Consider the following 21,126-nt stretch of genomic DNA (forward strand, 5'->3'; position numbering starts at 1 on the left):
ACAGGAGGAGGATGGTGAAAATGCCAGCCGTAACCGAGAGTGAAGTGTGCGGTGTCTGGCCCTTTTTGCTCTGTCATCCGCTGCCCCGAGGCCTTTCCGACACACGAGTCCCGTTAACGTGACAAGTGACTCGCTGAACATCTGTGGCTCCTGTTTTGCAGCTTTATTGCCTTTTTTTGACATCGTCTGTCAGGCCAACTTGAACTTTTTAAAAAATTTCAAAATGTGAAACTCAGACACCCATCGCTTCTCATACCTAGTAGAACTTACTGTGAGTCACAGGTCCACGTTACTGCTGTAGTGTTACTACTGCTACTGGTACTGCTATTGAGATATCCCCGCAGCCACCAAACAGTGCATTGATTTATTGTCTTAATTGATTGATGGCTTAATGTACAAGGTTTCATTTGTTTCTGTTCTCCTGTTTGTTTTCTATGCCAGTATCCTCTAGGAGTTTCTCTAGACCACTATTGCTTGGAGTCTTGAAATGATTTTCCATTTGGCCTGGTCTTTCACTTTGATTTTGATTGATTTATTGAACCAACGCTATGATTATGATGGCTAGTGCCATGTCCTATTAGTGTATTGATTTTCAGTCAGAGGCAAAATCTGAAAGTGCTTTATTGTGCCTCATGTAGAAAGAAGGCCTTACATCATAAACACTAACGACGGGTGACAAAGTCAACGATTAATTGAAATAAACAACACTGGCTCTTCGTGCATCAGCAGTGGAAATTCTCTTAACTGATTACGTGGAGCTGTAATAACAAAGACTTGAACTTATGCCATAGAGATAGCGCGCCCAATAAGGAGAAATAAAAAATACCCTACTCCTACTCTTTCCCCAATGTGACTCCTTTGTCTGTGTACCATGTTGCCAGGCCTCTCGAGGCAGTATAAATGTAGACGACCATGAACTCCTGAAGGTAGAGCACCTGAAGGAGTCATGGCAGCAGCATTGTACACCCAAGGCCAACCCCTTGGCCGGCGGAACACGACAGATTTAAATCTCCCTCAAGGCCGTTCTTTTCAGACCGACTAGATACGCAGTAGCACCCTCTCTCTCTCTCTCTCTCTCTCTCTCTCTCTCTTTCTCTCTCTCTGACCCCCCTGCCTTTATTTGTGGATTCTCACTGCAGAATCTTCACAGCAGTATTTTTCCTGTCATGTGCTCGATCCGTTTATGATTTGATCACTGTATTGAATTTTTTGAAAGCGCCTGAGTCTGTCGCACGGTGTGGAATACGGGCCTGAGCCCACACGCTTCCTCGTCACGTCTGGAAGCTATTTTAAGCACAGGGGGTGAACAGCGAGAGCAAGCTTCCAGCCTCCCATTGTGTCACAGTGATTAATCCTGCATTAGAAGAGGAGCAGTCTAATCAATCTTTAGCAGTGTCGGGCAGATATAGCGGGATCGCACCGCGTGACCTAAAGACTGAATCACCGCGGTCAGGAAAACACTACCAGACGCTACCAGTCGCCTGCAGACTGTGCCATGCGCCATGTTCTGAAAAGAGGAAATGTGGAAAATAATGATGGAACCGATATGAAATGAAATATACGTTAATCAAGGTTCTTCCACACAGGTCCTGTGGAAGACTTAAGTGAGATCTATTTGTTAGCGAGACAAGTTCTCACTCTTTATTGAATTTCTGGAAAGCTTTGTATTTCTGTATTTTGAATGAGATGTCCAGTGAGAAACTGATCAAGGTCATTTTTTTTTTGTTGGTTCTGTAGCTTCTGGGTAGATTACCGATGAATACTGTGGCTTATATTGTGCTATTTGGTGTTCATTGTTAAGGAGGAGCCTTCAACTGTGTGAAACTGTACATATCTGTAAGTAGTAGATATCTTTCGATCAACTTTATTGCAAACCAACTAAGTATCATTGAATGCGTGTGAGGCCAGCCGTTGGCTAACAAGCCACGACTGTTAATTAGTCTGTGATACAGGTGTGTGGCTGGAGAGCCCTCTGAGTGGAGCAGTTGGTTTTGTCTGTGGCACTGCAAAGGCTGGTTCCTGCTTGGTTTATGTTGATTTATCATTGTACATTTTTCCGTTCCTATTTTTATCTGTGAAGCATCCAACCAGCTTTGTCACATCTTCCGTTGATTGACGCGGAGACTTAATCAATGCGCATTCACGGCTGTGTTGCATCGGCATTGAAAACCTGACGGACCTGTTTAGCAGATTTGTAAGCGACGTGGTGGGCGGCAGTGCTGCTCTAAACTGGGACAGATCAGATGTTTATTGCACGTGTACACAGGAAGAGGCCTCCCAGGGCTCTGTGTCTTCATGCGGTTCACTGGTTGTGCTGCAGCGTTGCTGACACAGCACTGATCATGAAGCTTACCCTGGACCCACAGCAAGGCCTGTAACTTCAGCAGGCTAGCTAGTTACCTGATTCGCCCCAGGCAGAAGCACCGTGGGCCTCACTTTATGTACTCTTATCAACAATAACATTATTTACTAGTATTATTTGATCTCAACATTTTAATTCATATTATCTTGCTTATAGATTATGGTTGTGCACAGAGAAGCTCTGAGAAAAATCAATTTTATGACTGGAGGTATCGTTTAAATAACTCTGCTTGTAGCCAGAGGGTCTCAGGCATGATTCCCTGGTGGGGCGCTGAGACTGTACACTTTGTTAACATTCTAAACCCAGCTGCTTCCTTAAAAATGCCTAGCTGTATCAATGTATATGTTAAAAATGTAAGATAAGTAAGAAATATCCGAAAGAAAAGTTTGACCTTAGACAGCTCATTTACCAAAACCATGATTGTCGTATTGATCGCCCACGTCTGAATTGTGCAGCTTGTGCAGCTTTGGGCAGGGAAATGGATTCCAGCACTAGCTGGGTGGTTGTGCAGAAGACATAACTGATTGCAGTGGAACGTGATTGCATGTGGGAAAGGCATGTAACTCACATTGGATAAGGGCCTCTTGTCAGGCCAATAAATAAATAATGACGAGTGAATCTGTGAAGCATAGATGGACGTATAGATAAATAACGACCCTCATGTCTCATTTCTCACTGCAGAAATCCCCTGCTAAGAAGCTGAGCCATGCGATCAGCAAGTCTTTAGGCTGCGTCCCCAGCAGAGAGCCGCCACACCCCGTCTTTCCAGAGCAGCCTGAGAGACCCCTCGACCTGGCGCACATCGTGTAAGTACAGGAGCCGTTGATGCTGCCCTGGTGCTTGGTTTCACGCTATGGACCACAGCCGTTTTGTTTGGGACGTCCCAGCTGTGATCTGTATTCATTCTCTGAAAAGCTCCCTGCTGGCTGTAGAAATCCCCCCAAATAGTGTAATTCGTTGTAGTGTATGAAGAGAGTTTACCAAATCTACCTACGGGTACGAATAAAGTAACCTGAACCTGAGTTTAGTATGGTGTGAGAAGCCACCGGGCTAAAACAAAAATGGGTAGTATGCTGACCGTCCCTCTCATTGGTTGCATTGTCTGGTGTAGGTATGTTGAACTGATGTCCAGGTTAGCGCCATCTCTTGTGTACGGAGTGATGACTGTGTCCTTTTTGTTTCCTCTCTGTGTGCTATTGGCTGACTCATTTTACTTTGTATGGGAGATGAGGCATGACTGTCAAATGCTACAAAGTCTTAGCACCATGCATAGCTGAAGTATCCTACGTATGTAATTTGAAATCTTTTAAAATTTCAAGAACTTTTAGTGGTGCAAGCAGATGGACACTGTTTCTTAATCAGCTAAGCAATCTATGCTTGAAGTTTGAAAATTTAATGCAATGTCTTTGCTTGTAATTGTACTTGTGTATATAAATAAATGCTATTTCAATGGCCACTGTGCTCAAACATTGTAAACTAAGGAAGATTGGAAGTGATTTCGTACTTTCCTTTCTCATCTTGCCTCCTAGCTAACTGCTGTCACATAGTTACAGAAATATTCTTTTTTTGCTAGTCTGTCTGCAGACTACTGAAATTCTGTTTAACATTTAATTTGCAGTTAGATAGCTAGTTGACTAAGAGCACAGTGTGTCTGGTATGTCAGTGGAGATTAAAACACAGATAGGGTCACTCTTGGTGGTACTACATTTGTACTGTTACGGCTATCACAGACTGTCCTTATAGGCCTGTTCTATGTTGTGCCACCCCTAATTGTGCAACCTAAAGATTTTGTTGAAATGGGCAGCTGTGTGAAACTGAAGTCTTTAGATTGGTGTTACACTGAGCTGTACCTGTTCAACAGGTGAACTGCAGTAGCCTGGTGTGCGCTGATTATGCATTGGGCTGCCGTAGAATAGAAAAGTGTGAACTGAAATATGGTGGTGTGTGACCATCCTGAACTAAAATGCTGAGTAAGTGATTGTGTTATTGTAATGTGTCCTCTGTCATGCTAGTCTACCCGATGTCACAAGGTGTGTTTTGTAGCTGCTGTAATAGCTTATGAGACATTGATGTGGAGGATTGTTCAGGTAAGCTACCATCATTACTCCTGTGGTGTCAGTGTATTACATGAGTGCTAGTGTGTGAAACGTACCCTCATGCAGTTTGCTGACAAGCTGTTGTTCATTTTATGAGTGTTCCTTGTTACTGGGTTTGTGCTGTCTAATGGAATGCCAGGCATTGTTCCTGGCAAGGTAAGGTTTATTAAACATAAATGGTGAAATATTTCGTTTTTACAAAGACTTGATTTGAAATTGCTGCTGTTTGGCAGATTGTGACCCACTTTAGGTCTGGTGGCTGCCTGTGTCTTAATTACTGAAATATTCATTCGAGCGTCATGTTCGCAAAATGCGCTTGCTGTAAAGAGCTGTCAGTCTGGCTGACTTCTGCTGCACATTTCCTTTCCCCCTTCATCTCGGCACAGATGGCATTGCTGCGTTTCTACGGCAACCACTGGCCAGCTGAATTCACTGGAGAGCAAGAGAGAGCAGAGTTAGATGGGTGCTTTACATGACAGTGACCTTGTACCTGTTTAATTACAGTACATATACAAGTAATAAAAGTATGTAAGTAAAGGCAGAACACCTTGTTACTTGCTAGATGGATAACCCTACAGTGAATGCATTTGCAAGTTAGTATCTGCATAAGGATTTGGCACTTTTCATATTAAGTATCATGGAAGTATGTTTGTGTGATTACATCAAAATTACATTTTATATTATTATGCATTATTAAAGTGTAAAATACTTTTCTAAAATAGTGCATTTCCTATAATAAGGCAGTGAATAATAATAAGCCACCCTCCCCTCAGCCTGCGGCAACTCTCCACACTCCCTCTACCCCCATCCCCAAAAATAAAACAAAGATGGAAGTCCTGTGTTCCTTTCTGTATCCGGGAAACATGAAGCTCGATCTATATTCTGGCCCATGGGGATTATCCTGTTGTTTCCCAGGCTGTGGCTGTGAAATGGTCATATTGATTACTGTACATGATAGCACTATCGCTTCTAATCTGAGGAAATCTCTGCCAGCTGTAGAAAGGGATGTCTCTCCGTTTTTATCCTGAACCGCTTGGCATCCGTTGCGCCCTGGGGGAGGAACCGGGGCTCACTCTGCCGGCTCCTGCATTTCACTGCAGCTCACATCAGGACAGGGAGGGGAAATTAAACCAACACCGTCAAGAGGAGATGAGAATTTGCCAAAAAATTCACTATAAAATGAAATGACATTGACTAGTCACTGTAGATACAGGGGCCAACATCTTGCCTTTTTTGGGGATGTGTGTGATGTTGTTGTTGGAATTTTTTGAAAATTCTGGTGCAAACAATACTTAGTATAAGTGTTTAGTGCAGTCAGTTTGTCTACAGTTCTTGCATATTTTAAAATTTGGCCCAGATGTATGGTGCCAAATGGCAAAATGCCAGTTTACTCCACAAAGGTAAATATTAAAAGTGTTCTTGCAGTTAAACACTTAAATGACATATTATGTGTTCTTCCATTATGTGCTGTGTCCCCTTACCTTAACCTTGGCTGTGGTTAACTTGTTCTTTTAAAAATTCCTGCTTTAAAGTAGCTTCACTATTGGCAGAATAAGTGTAACTGGCACAGCCTGCTTGACCAGACGCTTCTCCCATAAATGAATGGAACCCTCTCGCTCCCACTTTTTTTCCTGGCACATCTATAATAATTGGCTGGTGACAGCTTTCACCCTCCTCCTTCCAGTCATTTCTGTCTGAATTATCCTGGCTTCTGTTCAGTGGAATGGCAATGTGCCATTAATTTGCCCTTAATTTGAGTATTGATTGAAATCAAGTTTTCATTTGTTTTGAAGTTCATACAGCATTGTGATTTCACATTCTCCTTAAATGTCAATTAAGCAGTGTTTCCAATTTCCTGTCAGAATATAAAGCTTTGGTGATTAAAGAATTCAGCGGAAGATTGTTTGGATTAAACGATTCTGCTCGATTTGTTTACTTTCATCATCTGAGTTACTCAATCCAGGTGCAAGTGTTTCCGCTCCCATGTCATGTGACAGTCCAAGTTTCCTATGGCATCTTAAACAGGATTTGTGAAATTGGAGGGTAGCCAGAGTGCTAACTGCAAGACCCAGTAAACTCGTATAATTTCATTTTCAAAAACTAAGTGAAAATGAGTCGTATATAAGCATATTTGCAAATGCAGATCTTGTGTTTCTGTAAAAAAAGAGTAACATTTCAACTCGCTTAATTGAGAATAAGCTTTTATCCACCACTTTCTGAACTTATGGCTGCAGATATTTCATGGTATCGAAAGTACTTGATCATTTTACTGTGCTGATTCTCTGAATATATTTAGATAAATGATTTATATGTGAGGGAAATGAAACTGAAATGCTGGGATATACCAGCATCCTGCTATATTCATATCCATAAGTTATGCCATAAATATACATGGCATAAATAAAAGATTCATTTCAAGAAAACTTTAAGTTCTTCACAGTAAATCCCAGCTGACTGGGCTATGGTCAGAGTGTAATCATCTGAATATTATATCCTTATGAAACTCACAAGAGTGGGTAATATTGTCAGTTGTTTAAACATTCAACTTCAAGGGAATATTCAGTCTAACCACCATGGCGCTATTCTTACATTTTACATTTTATTTTTGTATTATTGTTTTGTTTTTATTACATGATTAATGCATGATAAATATTGTGTAATCATGTAATACTATTTCTCTGTAATTTATGACCACCCAAATCATGATAACGGAAAAGAAACGGAAATCAAAGCACCTGCTGTTAGACTGAATGCCTCCCACCGTCTGAATCTTGTGTGGTCGGGCCCTGCCAGCAGGTGCTAACCCAAGGCTCCAGCAGTGCTGTGTGTCACAGTGTTCTGCAGCACATATCTGATTCTGCCCATGTGCCCCCTCTGCAAGGAGGCCGCTCTAATAACACACATCCAGGCTGACACCATTGTTACAAGACAGTCCTGTCCTTTCAGATTGTCCTGTCCTGCAGAAAACCCGCCCAAGGCACCCGCACATGAACGGTGAGAGAGCAGTGTTTGTAAGTGTTTGAGACCACGAGTTTCCCGCAGTCCTCATATAGGGGTAAAGTGCTCAGGGTCCCCCATCAATCCCCTTGTGGCTTCCACCCCTCCATTGGCCAGCATGGAGTGCACATTTGGCAGGCTGTTGCTCAGGAGATATTAGAGGTGGATATATTGAAGGAGATGCACCTCTGATGTGGAAGGCGATGTAACTGCTGCTCAAAACAGTTACCATGGAGATTACCTGACACCCACCCATTCTGCCTGCACTGCACTTTTTTTTGGTATGCATTTTTCAGTGTCTTGTACGTTTCACTGATGATGTTGTGGATGCAAATTATATGATGTGTATTTACAACTTATATTATGTATATATTATGTTTGTATGTGTGAAAATAGATATGGATTTTTAGACACACATGCACAGAGAGATTATTTTTTTCTTGCTTTTGCTGTCAGTTCCCCTCAGGCATTACCATTATTATTTATTTTGCTTAGCACATGCCCTGGTCCAGAGTAACTTACATAGCTGAGATATCATCCATTTATACAGATGGATATTTACTGAAGCAATTCAGCTTAAGTTTCTTTCTCAGTCCAACAGCAGTGGCCTGCCTGGTAATCAAATCAGTTACCAGCAACATTACCGCATTACTACAGACTCTGCAAAGAGAATGACTGCAACGTTACTTACATTTACAGCTGGCCATGCTGCTGACTGTACAGTATGCAAGCATAGACTAGTGTAAAATGTATAACAATAAGTGTAAAATAGACCAATGTAATGTTAGAACTGTGTGGTGAAGGTGTCAGCAACCATGCTACTCAAGCAAAAATGAGAAGCATTTCTTGGTTATTTTAGGTGAAACTGACATTTTCTACTTCCGGCAGAGTTGTGTACTGGCATGGTTGAAGCTGAGTATGCTTTTAATGAACTACGTCCATGGTAGATTAGCATTGCCTTGGGTGAGGCCGGTAGCTTCAGGCGAAATGAGCAAGTGCTGTCATTTTTCATTAAAATGCCTGGCCCGTTGTGGTTATGAAAATCAGGTATGGGTCACTAGTTGAGCACACATGCCTGGAATTTAAACAAATCTAATTATCAGCAGCGATCAAATGTCCATGTGAGGTCACGTCAGTCATCTCAAATGATCTCATCAAAAAATAAGAATAAAAGTGAAGCACACAGACTATTACGCCCCATTATAAAGGGCATTATAAATTTTTAGATCATAGTAAAATGTCATCTGTACTACAGATAAGGCTAAAACCCACACAGGGTGTCATGTCAGAAAAGCCTTTTATTCATGATGTGAACATTCTCATTTACTATATTATTTATGTGTTAACAAAGGAAGGCTCATGCCTCATTAAAGATGAATACCACTGCAAAGTTTTATTGCAAGGGATGTCTCTCAGCGCACCATTTTGTGGCAAAAAGGCCTTTTCTTAATTAGCTGAGTGATCTTTAATGCTTTTATTTTTCAAAATGTTAACTATGTAAAACACGTGATTAAAGATAAGAGAACTGCTTCACAGCATGTCTTGAGGGGAAGAGTTCCTCAAATGGAGCAATATGATTCCGTCTCAGTTACTTAGCCTTAATGAAGAATACTGCTGTCCGTAAGAGAAAATATGTCTGTTAATGTTATGTTGCTTCCGGCCTGCATGGCCTCTGCAGTGATTAGTGGATGGAGTGTATTCCTAAAGCTCCTTTTGTCAGGGTTGAGATCAACTCCTGCATTTTTATTCAAAGGGACAGGTCTTATAAGACACAGAACCGAGATTTCCTCAGATGTCTCCTTTTTGAGTTGCTTTTGAGTGGAGTGGGGTGGGGTGGGGGGTGGAGGGTACGCTGACGGACTTTCAATTAAGACCAGAGAGCCTGACTTTGCCCGCTGCCGTGAGCCAATTATTCTAAATGCTTCCCAGATAAAAAGAGATGGATTTATTACCGTCCGACGTGAATAAAAATACGACGGCTTTATTTCATGTGATAGGTGAACGTGGCATGGGGTGGCTGAACGTGTTTGAACTATGAAGGTGTATCTGCTTGCTCCTGTTCTGTTCCTGTGCATTCCACAACGTTGTGTTCTGTTCCACTGTGTCCCCCCCTGTTCGTTTGAGTCATCCCCACTTTTCTAAATGAAAAGGCAAGTTGCTGTGCTTGGAAAACTGGATGTCGGCCTGCTATGGAATATCAGGGCAGCGCTTCTTTTCTCCCCTTCTCCTCCCACAGATATCTGAAAGAGGTTGATGGGCTGAAAAGGCTGAGAGCACTTCCTTTGAGTGTTTTTTCCCATGTTCCATTGCATTAGCATCAAACAGGCGAAAGAGAGAGAGAGCGAGACCATCAAGCTCGCTCAGGGAGAGAACGAGAGAGACTGGAATCTTATATTCTTATATTGTTTTTTTAATGCCAGGAGCCTTAGTTCCAGTGGCGCAATTTCTCATTACTTGTTTCTCCTTTTCCACCATGCTTTTCAATGCTAATGTAGAATCACCAGTTTATTGTGCCCCATAACGCAATATACATGCATATGAAAGTACATCTTCATTAGCATCTAAAGCAGTTGGTCAGTGTACCGTCTGGTGTACCATGTGAATGGTAAGTATTCATATCCATACCCATATGCATCGGTATGTCAATTATACTGGTCCACGCCACACATATTCCTGAATAATACATCCCTTGACAATATTTTAATGAAGGTATTGAACACAAGAATAGTGACATTCAACACTGAAATTCAAACAAAGATGACTATATACTCCCTCCCGATCTGCAATATTAATTTACTTTTAATAATAATGACTGACATCTCATTTAAATCTGGGCAACATCAACATTCACCACATCGGCTTGTTTTCTCAAGGTAGGGCCTATATTAGCACACATATTGATGGGTGGGATCTGTCAAGGGAGAGAAATGTAATTAGAAAGTGCCAGGGAGAATATATTGTGTGTTGTCAGCTAACATGAAAAATGCGTGAACATTTCGTGAACATGTGTTTTGCACACTTGCAAAGAAGTATGCGGGTTGTCGGAAATACTGCTATTTTTCTTTCAATGGATACTGTCAAAGACATTCAGAATGCCCCAGAATGTGTGACTCTTTTTCTCAGGGTTTAGCATTAAAGTGCAACGATTGATTTGCTCAGGTTTAGTTCGTGCACGAGTGATTGCAAAAGCCCATTTTATGTACATCTTTAGTGTTGCCAGGTATCCATATTGAAAAGCTACTCATTTATTTTAATAGCTAAGAACCCAAGCTCATCTGATATCCTTCTGTGGCCAAGTGAGGTACTTCAGGCTATCAGACCCTTACGCAAAGCCTGGGATGTTGGAACAAAGTGAGATGGAGTATCCACAGTCGTAACCAAAATGTTAATATCAATATTGGAGGCACTTGTCACAGCTGGAGGGGAAAATAACTGCCTTAATGCAGGGAGAAGAGTCAAGTGCCTGCTTATCTTGCTTGCATTAGAGAAAGGAAATGTCATGCACCACACACGGGTGTGAAAATATTGAGGAAAGGTTTTCTCTGCCATGACAGGCTTTATTTTCAGCATGCATAACATACTTAATCATAAGGCAAGGATATTGGAAATATTAAATTTAAGATTTCTTGTGAGATGAACTCTTTATTTCTCCCCCGGTCAAGCAGGGAGGGGATGAGATGTCTGCATGTGAGAGGGATTGTTGGGGGAGGAAGCATCCTACAGCACTGCACAGAGGATCTCGGAGAAATGGTCCCGAGAGCATATATTCGTCTGCTCGTGGGATGAGCTCTTCTTCATTTTAAAAAGACAGGGGCCTCGGATCTGTGCTTTTGGAAAATTGCAGCCGGAGAGACCTGAGATACGAACGGCCAGGGGGTTCAATTACTGGTGCCCTTGAGAAGATGCTACTGTGTTGTTTTGTTCAATATGATGAGGGAGGGAAGTGCTTGCTACCTCTGTTGTGGTTTCCTGTGTTTTTTGTCATACTCTTTAAGAATTATATTGGTTGTAGTACTATTCATTTCTTAAGAATGTTCACATCGATCAAATCAAACTCTTTACCCTGACAAAGGACATGCAGCAGAGCATACTATGCAAAATGTTGGCCAATGCAGCATAGGATTGAGTGGAAAAAGAAGAGCATTGAGGCAATAACAAGCGGATAGCAGATCACATGCTAGTGTACAAAGGTATTACAAGCAGGGAGGTGAATTATGTTTGACATTTGCTGATTTGTTCGAAAATATGTTTATCACTGCATTAACTTCACAATCCTGTTCCTTTCAGTTGCATTGAGTATAATCCAGTATATGACGTTAAAATATAATGCAGCTAAACAAACACAGACAGATTGTGATGCTTGACAGAGGATTAATAAGTACACCATCTCTGCAACCAGATGCAAAATGTTCAGGTTTGTGCTGCTGTGCGGTAGTCTATCAGTATCAGGAATATTAATGTCAGGAAGCGTGCCATCTGACGACTGTGATTTTCAGTGGAGGAGAGGCCTGTTGTACAGCTCGCCAACAGATACATGCATGGGAAACCGCAGCAGTGCGGACCAGACATGACGGTTAGAAGGTAATTAAGCTTCAAGGTTGTAGGTTTAGATCCCTTTGGGGACATGCCATTGCAGCCTTGAGTCTGAATGCCTTCAGTAAACATCCAGCTGTATAGATAGATAATATAGAAAATGGAGGCAGCGTGATTTACCCTGGAAGTGTGGAAGGACTGCTCCATCGATCCATTATCAGACCCTACACACCAGCCATATCACTCCATTCTGCAACCACAGAGCGCCTGGCTGTCCCTCCCCTTAGTAACCACACACTTTGGCCGCGTCCTCTGTCTGCTCTGGCCTCGGTGCTGTGGAATGAGCTTCCCATTGCGGTCAGGACTGTGGAGTCGCTGGCCATCTTTCATCTCAGACTGAGGAGCTCTCAGGCTGCACCTTGGCATATGTTGCATAGTTTCACTGTAGGGTATGTTGTAGTTTAATGTAGGGTGTATTCCTTTACCATATCATATGTTGTATAGGTTCACTGAAGTGTATATTGTGTTGTTTCATTGTGAGCTATGTTTTTACTGTAGGGTGTAGTTGCACTGTACTGTTACTGCACTGTATTGGCTATATTGCATAGTTTCTCTGTAGGGTTTGTGGTAGTTTCACTGTAGGGTACATTGTGTAGATTCACAAGGTATGTTGTAGATCTACTGTAGGTCATGGTCTGTACTTGTGTATGGAAGCACATCAGTTGTCAGAATAGTGTTGTTAGGGGCTGTTGTATCTTGTATGTGTAGTCTCTCATGCCATGGTTAAGAGCATCTGCTGAATTGCAGAATGTGAATATAAGCAAATTAATAAGAAAATCTGAAACATGGGAGGACCGGATGATGCTCATTATGCACAGTAATTGTCTTCTTCAGGAAGATAACAAAAAAAGGCGCATTCTGTAAAAGAAAGCATGGTGACACAGCAAAAGGTGCTTTGTTGAGTGATGTCATTGAGTTATTTCCGTCCCTCCAAAGGGCAGGAAGGTGTTTCGTGTTTCTCCGCCTCTTATTTTTAGCCTTTTAATTCTTCTGTCGCTTGGGAATTGCAACTTGTTAAGTCATTGTGCGCGTATTTTTAAATGCAGGCAGAGAATAATTAGTCACTCAAACACTTTGGATTGTTTACTCTAATGCTGTTGACTGTGACAAATCGCCAGGCTCTCTGGCTCAAGTCCTCTCCAGCTGTAATAATTTCTCAGGCTTTGCAGTGTTTAAAAAACTGCAGATGATGTTATTATTCTGCTTTTAGTCATTTTTTGTTCATCTGACAGTACCATATTGGTGCGTTTTTTTTTTTTTGTAACCCAGCTGTCAGTATGATAGCCTGTCCCTCTCGGTAGGTGAGTGGCACACACATCTTAGTGATGTGTAAATGAAGCTCCTCTGTAGACAGGAGCTGCATTCTTTTCCTATTCTGACACAACTGGTGCTAAACGGGTCACTTGCTGTTCTCTGCAGCAGTGCATTTTAATGGTCTTTTGTGTCTTGTGTGCAAGCAAGGACATCCTAAAGCATTCTGAGCCAGGCACTGCATTCAGCAGGTCAGGATGGGGATGCGATTAAGTGATATAGTGGTTAAGAACCTTGATTCCCGTATTGAAATGAAATATATTGTAAGGAGTATGGTGTTCAGCCTGAGAATATATTGGAAATATAATAATAAAGTATATTAATACAAGTTGATTTAATAATTTTGACCATTGTTAATACACACCTGAAGATGTTTTAAATGGATTTATTGAGCTAAAAATTATATTCTCAATAAAAAAATATTTTGCATGGCTTTGCAATCACTAGGTTGTAGTTTCAGATCCTTGGGTTGGGGGTGGGGGGTCAGGGTGAATTCCTGAAAATGTCTCGTGAGTATTCACATCAGTGTTTCAGCCATTATATGGATGTGTTTGAAAATAAACAATCTCTGTCACAACATACATGAGATGCAACAACCAAAACAGCACAAGATATGCATGGCATCTTAAGGTTTGATTCTGGTATAATCAGATGTAGTCTATATTTTGTGGCATAGCAAAAAAGTGTACTGTAGGCTCCATGTGATCTTTCTGGCTAATTTTAGCAGTATGCTAATGTGTTCATTTCTTGAAAGTCTCATCAGATGAGATACATGTGTTATTACACATGGAAGTTTAAAAGCCCCATGTTTTGTTGGGACAGCAGATTTGTTTCAGCAGGTGCCATTTTTTTACTTGTGAATAAAGATTCAGTCCTTTGGTCTCAGGGAAATTGTAAACTGACAAACGATGCTCTGCATTCTATGCGTCATCCTCTCCTTCGCTGTCCTCAGAGTGATGAATATTAACCTTTGGAAGAGGCTTGAAAAGACCAACATTTGTTTTCCCTCTGCGCGAAAAAACGTATTGCGTGCACCTCCCGGTCAAAGCTTTGAAGTTCTCATTCGCTTCTTGTCAGAACCATAAATATATTCCCTTCCCCCATTGCACACATTTGAATGAAAGTCTAAATCTAATTGACATTTACTAGAAAGTACAGGTTTTATGGCTGCGGAGCAACGGCATTAATTTTATAACACGTTGGTTACCAAAGGAGCGGGCAGATTTCTTTGCCTTTGAGTTTAATGTTTGATCTCCGATAAATTGCATGGAAACAGGTAAAAAAAAAAAAAAGAATCTGCACCATGGTGGCGAGACACTGACATTTCTGTCACATTGGCGAGTTTTGTGAGCCGCGCCGGCCGTGACCCCCCTGGGCACAGGACCCATTTACCGGGTATTGCTTGGAGAATTGCAGCCGAAATCGTATGCCTCGCTCAACATCTCTGATTAGAATTCAAATGCGGGCGCTCAGGGCGGTTAAACGCTCATTTCCGGGGAACGAGATGCCCTTCAGAAACCTCTGTGAATACAACTGCTGGAGACGACGACGGCAGCGGCAGGGAAAGGCACTTGCACTATGGCAGCACTCTGCTTTTTTCCAATTTTCTGGAAAAGGATTACTTCATCTGGGGGAAAAAGGGGGGTGGGGGGGGGGGAACGCATCGCTGTATTTCACGAGATTAAAACCGAAATTAAGCCTGGGTGCATTCTAATTAAGGTTTGAATGCAATGGCAAATAGATGGATCGACCAAACAGAACGCATTGATTTTTTTTTTAGGCCTCTTGTAAACAAAAGGCAGAGAAATAAAAGCATTAGATGACACAGCCAAAACCCAAAACAGAAAGGCTGACAGCACGGTATAATGCAATTTTCATAACCAGACCAAAGCACTGGCAGGAAAGGGATGAAATTATATTGAATCGGGTAAACTTCATTTCTTCCTCATCATAGTTTGTCTCAAATGGCACAGTAGGGGCTCTGTCCATATATCTCTGTTTGTGCTCTTGAAAAAAAAGCACTTGTATTATTGTGAGCTAAAGAAACTATGCGCGTCTTCCAGAAATCTCATTTTCTCTCAAGCTCAGTGTTTCCAGCATGTCTCAAAATGAGACAGCTGGGAGAATTGATCTCTGAATTAACGAACGTCTTGGTCGTGTTTCTACTCAATTTATGTTTTCTTTTTCTAAATTAAAAAATGAGTCATTTTGACTTCATTTTGACATAGTATGATTTGAAACAGCATGATAGAGTTTGTCACAGTGTGATGAAGATATTTTGCTACAGCTCCATTTTACAGATCAGAAAACATCTTGTAAGAAGGCGGCGTAAAGTGTCCATACTTTGGATATGCGGATAGATTTTTCTGAAATTTCTGCAGAGAAGAATAATGTAATGGGACCTACATTATACAGCCGTTTTTCAAGTTTGTTCCCACTTCATAATTTACATGATTTCTAACTGTAATAGTTTAACACTAGAGCACATCCATGCTGTTATAGCCGATACTAAAAAGCTAAAAGTGCAGAAAAGGTAGTTTAACTGAGTAGAATTTATCCTTGCTTTTTTTTTTTAGAGACCTGCGAATTCATTCCAACAATATTTTAAAACAAGTAAAGAATGTGCATGATCATAGTCGGCTTTTGTACATCTGAGCTCTTATTTAGTTAGCACTATTTTAAAATAATAGAAAAATATATCTCCTGGAATGTTGTCTGAGGAGTAAAAGCACACTTATGTTTAGCCATTAACAAATAGGCAGACAGAGCAGCTGTAAGCAAGATTCCTGAGCTGCCAACTGGCAGTCTTGGCATCACTGCCACACCTACACTACCCATGCACAGATCTGTACACTTCCTAACATTTACACATTCCTATTTATTTATTATCGTGCTGTACACCTAAACATTGTTTCCTCAGCCTGTGTTGCTGTCTAATTGTAATTTTCAGATTGGGAGAAATAAGAGAAACTAATGATATACAAACATGATCTCACTGATATCTCTTATTACTCGATTAGGTTCTTATGTGTTGCTCCTTTTCTCTGAACAAATCTAGTTCTATTTTTCAGATAATTCTCTGATTCAAAACCTTTTTTAGGAGAAGCAGATCAGAAGTATTGGAGCTTTGTATAAGGTTTAATGAAGATATTATTTATTTAGGGAAACAAAAAGTGTGCTATGCAGGCCCTCTGGGGAAAGTGAGCAGTGCTGTGAGGCAGGTATTTACATTGTGTGGTTTTAGCAGCTTCAGATGCTCTCTTTCTCTGCATGCAAGTTTGTTTCATTAAATCAAACCCAGGAAAAAAGAACAGAGCATTCGAACCCATCTTCATACAGAAAGGACATGAAACAACTTCATTGTTGATTAAAAAAAGAACTATCAATCAACCATTTCAATGAAAGTGGGTACAGTTGTGCTGAAACAGAGCTTGTGGAAATAGATTAGTGAGACGGCTGCCATAGATGTGTCCCAGAGATTGGATCAGTCTTGTCATTGCATGGCTATGTTGGACTAAAGTTGGACCCGCATCTTCATATCTGACAACCGAATACTTTGGGAGGTATTAATTCAAGCATCAGCCAGTCAAAGTAGGAGAAGCATCGGCCTATTGCTTTTTGTCGTAGCGCAATTGGGCAAATTGGACAAGATGATCATCCTCATCTGAGGCAAGCCGGTCATCCCACTGAGCCCGGCACTCTGGCTGAGGGTGCCGTCATATCAGCGGGAGACTCCTTGATAAGGGAGCATCAGGACAGAGAGGCTGAGACCGGGTCTTGGATGCTGGGGACATTGGGAGGTCCGTCCCCCAACCCCCCCTTCCACACCAGCGCAGTCTCATCATGTCAGAGTGACCTGCTGCAACCTCCTAACACACCCTCTTTTTATGCATTATATGTCAATTCTTTGTGGGATTGCATGCACAGGAGATAAAGAGTCTTAGAAAGAGAGGGAGATGGGAACGGGCTGAGGCAGAGCCAAGCTGATAAAGCCCTCGCGTCTCTCTCTCTCTCTCTCTCTCTTTCTCTCTCACTCTCTCACTCTCTCTGTCCTTTCCATTGACTCAGGCTTTCTCCCCCACCGGGCTCCGCCGGGAGGTCAAGAGGGAGGGCTTTCTCTGAGCCGTGGTCACCTTATCTTTCCCTTTTGCTTTTCTCTTTGTCTTACGTTAAACAGATCTGAGTGGTTAACGCTGGATAAAAATATGTGGTGCCAGTAACACTACTCTTCAGAATGTTATAATTTTAGTCTGTTCCAGTTTCTTTTTCCCCCCGCTGTTCCTTCAGTCAGGGACCCTGTGTCACTCCTGGCAGTTCCCCTTGTGGACGCGCATTGTTTAGCTTTCTGAACTTCCGTTATTATCCCCCTGGACTAAAAAAAAATGACATCAGAAATTGATTATTGCAGCAAACTGTCTGTTTTCTGACCTTGAGCTTTCCAGTTTTCTGCCGTGTTCCGCAGTAGCCCATGCTGGGTAAAGTGAGAAGAAATTTACTACCATCCTGCTGTACTCATCCTCCCTTTATTGAAGGGACCAGAGTAACATGTGTTGCGAATTCACTTGACAGCCAGCACGCTTCGGAGAACAGGTATGTTATATGTAGGCGTTCATGTGAACACATCTGTATTGTGAATCTCCAGCTCCTTCAGCTACACACAACTCCCCTTCTAAATTCCCCCCCCCCACTTCATCGACCGCTGACCTAAATAGATGAATTTATTTACAAGCAAGTATTAAATCAGAACGTTGTGGCCTTGAGACAGCAAGCTCTCTTCCGGCAAGCACGTCTTGCTAAGCCCCCACTCAATTCCGTAATGCGTTCCGGCTTAGAGAGTCAAACGGCGTAGAGGAAAGTGAGAGAAACAGACTGCCGCGCGGCGCCTCTGCCGTCTTGTTTAAAGGCACGGGGCCATAATTCCCGCCATCCTCGCATCTCGAAATTTATGCCGCCGCCTCTCAGGTGCAGCTAGTAATGGATCGGAACACTTGGGCGAGACGGGGGGCAGTATTTTACAGCCTCACTCGTTCCCCACTGTCAGCGTAACTCACAACGTCCAGTGACGTCCACCCTGCCCCCCCCCCGGCAGCCAAGTGAGGGCGATTACTGTGCCCGCCAGCCATGTAAAGGTGAATAGGAGCTGGATTAAAGCGATCTGTGAGGGGGAATCGCAGACACCTCTCTTTGGTGAAGTTGTCTGAGGCTGACCTCAAAAGCAGGCTTTTTAGTATGTCGTGTCCCTGATGGCGGGGCCCCGGTGGCAGTGCTGACATGATGGATTCTGACAGACTCCGGAAGAGAGGAGCAGGTCTGTCTGCGGGCTCGGGCGTCTTTGAGGAGCAGCTCAATGAGATACCCCTACCATGGAGTGTATCACTGTATATGGAGAGCAGTGGGGGGGAAGAAGGACAGAGAGACAGTAGTGAACACCACAATGCATTTGTTGTCTGGGCAGCAGTGTAGCATAGTGGTTAAGGAGCAGGACTTGTAACCGAAAGGTTGCCGGTTCGATCCCCGCTGGGACACTGCTGCTGTACCCTTGGGCAAGGTACTTAACCCACAGTTGCCTCAGTAAGTATCCAGCTGTGTAAATGGATAACATTGTAAAGAACTGTAACCTATGTAAGTCGCTTTGGATAAAAGCGTCTGCCAAATGAATAAATGTAAATGTAAATGTTGTCATCTTAACTTGCTTGTATCACTGGATTTTTCAAATACTCAGATGCTCTTGTGTACCAGAGGGATGTTTGTTTTGTGATTCACATTGTGTTGTGTCTCCCTTTATCCTTTCCTTGGGTCCACATTTACAGTAAATATGCAAGGCATCGGTATACTGCGAAAACAACACAGTGAAGTCAAATCCATGTTATTATGGGATGGTGTAACTAAGCAGACGTTATGGCTCTCAGCACCCTTGGGAGGGCGATTTGCGCAGTAAAGCGATTCGACTGGTGGAATTCGGCTCTGATTCTCGCCTGTCAACCAAAGCCATCCAACGTGGTGATCTTGCCGAAACATTGAAAAGGGGGGGGGATAAAAAAGGTGTATCCGGAGGGAGCATTGTAGCACCCTGGCGGTGATGGCAGAATCAGGGTAAATGATGATAGCTTGATCAAGCCCTGCGAAAGGATCAGACGGCTCGTCTCAGCAAAGTGATCCCTCGCCCGCTGGGAGCAGTGTGCAGTCTGAGCTCGGAGTGGCGTTTCTTCCACACTTTTGTCTTCAAAAAGCATTTTTCGCATTGCTACGTGGCACGCTTGGAGCACGTGCAGTACGCATTACCCGCAGAAAAAGACCCTCTTCTCTTCCTCGATTTTGACAGAGTGAGTTAGTCTGGAGGGATTAGTGCCGGGAAGCCGCGCCATTGGTCGAGGAGAAGCTGTCACCATTGATTTATCACGTCCTGAGCTGTACCACTGGTGAATTGTGCAAATTTAATTACTGGGTCCTCTGGTCCATCTCCCAATGCACAAGTGCCATTATTAATACTTTAACTTAACAGAGCTGCCACATACTATACCGTATGAATCTGTATGTGATTTTCATACCATCTTCAGGCTATAGCATTGTCAATTTTTCATTTGAAAAGGGAAGCAGAAATAGCACAAGCCTTGCAGGAACAATCTTCTTTGGCTTTAAACTGGGAGGTGAACAAAAAATCGGCAGACTGAAGAATGTTGAATTTGCCAAAACACGTTCATGTGCTGGAACTTACTCATACCAAGCCATCATTTGATTGAGTCAATCAAACATTATCTCTTTCCATTTAATATTACCCTGAAAAATATGTTTTCAAGAAGTGTCACAGGGGAATAAATTACCGGCCTTTACAATCCATCCTGCGGCCAAGTCCAGCAAGCTGCTTTCCTTATGCACCTTCATTATTAATCAGGTAGTTGTGCATCTAGGTTTAATCAATCAAAATAAATCAGCAAAAGAAAACAAGCACCTGTACAGAATTAGTTTCAGTATCAACATTCTATCTATTAAATTGGGTGTTGTGGGTGTTCTACCTGACTGGGATGACTGCATCTGATTGTTATGACCTCCTAAAGTTATAAATGCCATGCAACATTTAGTTTCACCCCCTTGTTGTCAAAGTAAATTCAAATCCATTTGAATGGAGGAAGGACCCCCGATTAATACATCTGGCCACAGGTTGACTGAACTCTTAATTCCACTGTGATTTATGGGGACAGGCCTTTGAAGAATAAATTCCCTGTTCATGGTTGAGTGTTTACCCATTTTTTGTTGAAAGGGATTTAGTGAATTTAAATTCCAGAGCAGCTCTGCTCTGTTTAATTTGGGGGTGATTTACAGCACGTATGGAAGAGTACCCCTCCCCTTTGTATCCCCTGGAAGGTATTGCTTTGATTCAGAGTTGTAATTATGCAAAATGCAGTCATGATTTTCTGCTTTTCTGTTCACAGTGCCTCACCTTGGCACAGTTCCTCTTCACATGCAGCATGCCTCCATGCTTTGCAAACAGAATTCTAAGGCGCATCGAAAGTCTGAACTGGCCAGGTCCCGTTACTTCAGAAATTCGCTGTCTCTAGCATGAGTGTGTGAATCAGCAAAGCTGTTTTAGGTTTAGGTTTTTTATAGGTTTAGCATTTAGCCTAAACTATCATAACTTTGTTAGGTGAAGACTTTACCCAACTTCTCTGGTTTTGTCTGACTTAATTACCTTGCTGGATTCTTGCATCTGACTGCATGTGTGTAAACACTGCTAGTTGGAGGTTTGAATTGAATGCCCTGTCCTGCCCC

The 21,126-nt window shown here is 42.3% G+C and overlaps 1 protein-coding gene across 4 annotated transcripts in view; it reads left to right on the plus strand.

Moving 5' to 3' along the window:
- The window catches only part of dtnba (dystrobrevin, beta a), a 102,519-nt gene that overhangs the window by 43,379 nt on the left and 38,014 nt on the right, over nt 1-21,126 (plus strand). For all 4 annotated transcript variants that reach the window (XM_036549213.1, XM_036549214.1, XM_036549215.1 and 1 more), the window contains exon 10: nt 3,044-3,168. In XM_036549213.1, the coding sequence (XP_036405106.1) occupies nt 3,044-3,168 (125 nt within the window). The remainder of the gene's footprint in view (nt 1-3,043; nt 3,169-21,126) is intronic.

This window comes from Megalops cyprinoides, chromosome 17, assembly GCF_013368585.1.
Source record: "Megalops cyprinoides isolate fMegCyp1 chromosome 17, fMegCyp1.pri, whole genome shotgun sequence".
NCBI lineage: Eukaryota > Metazoa > Chordata > Actinopteri > Elopiformes > Megalopidae > Megalops > Megalops cyprinoides.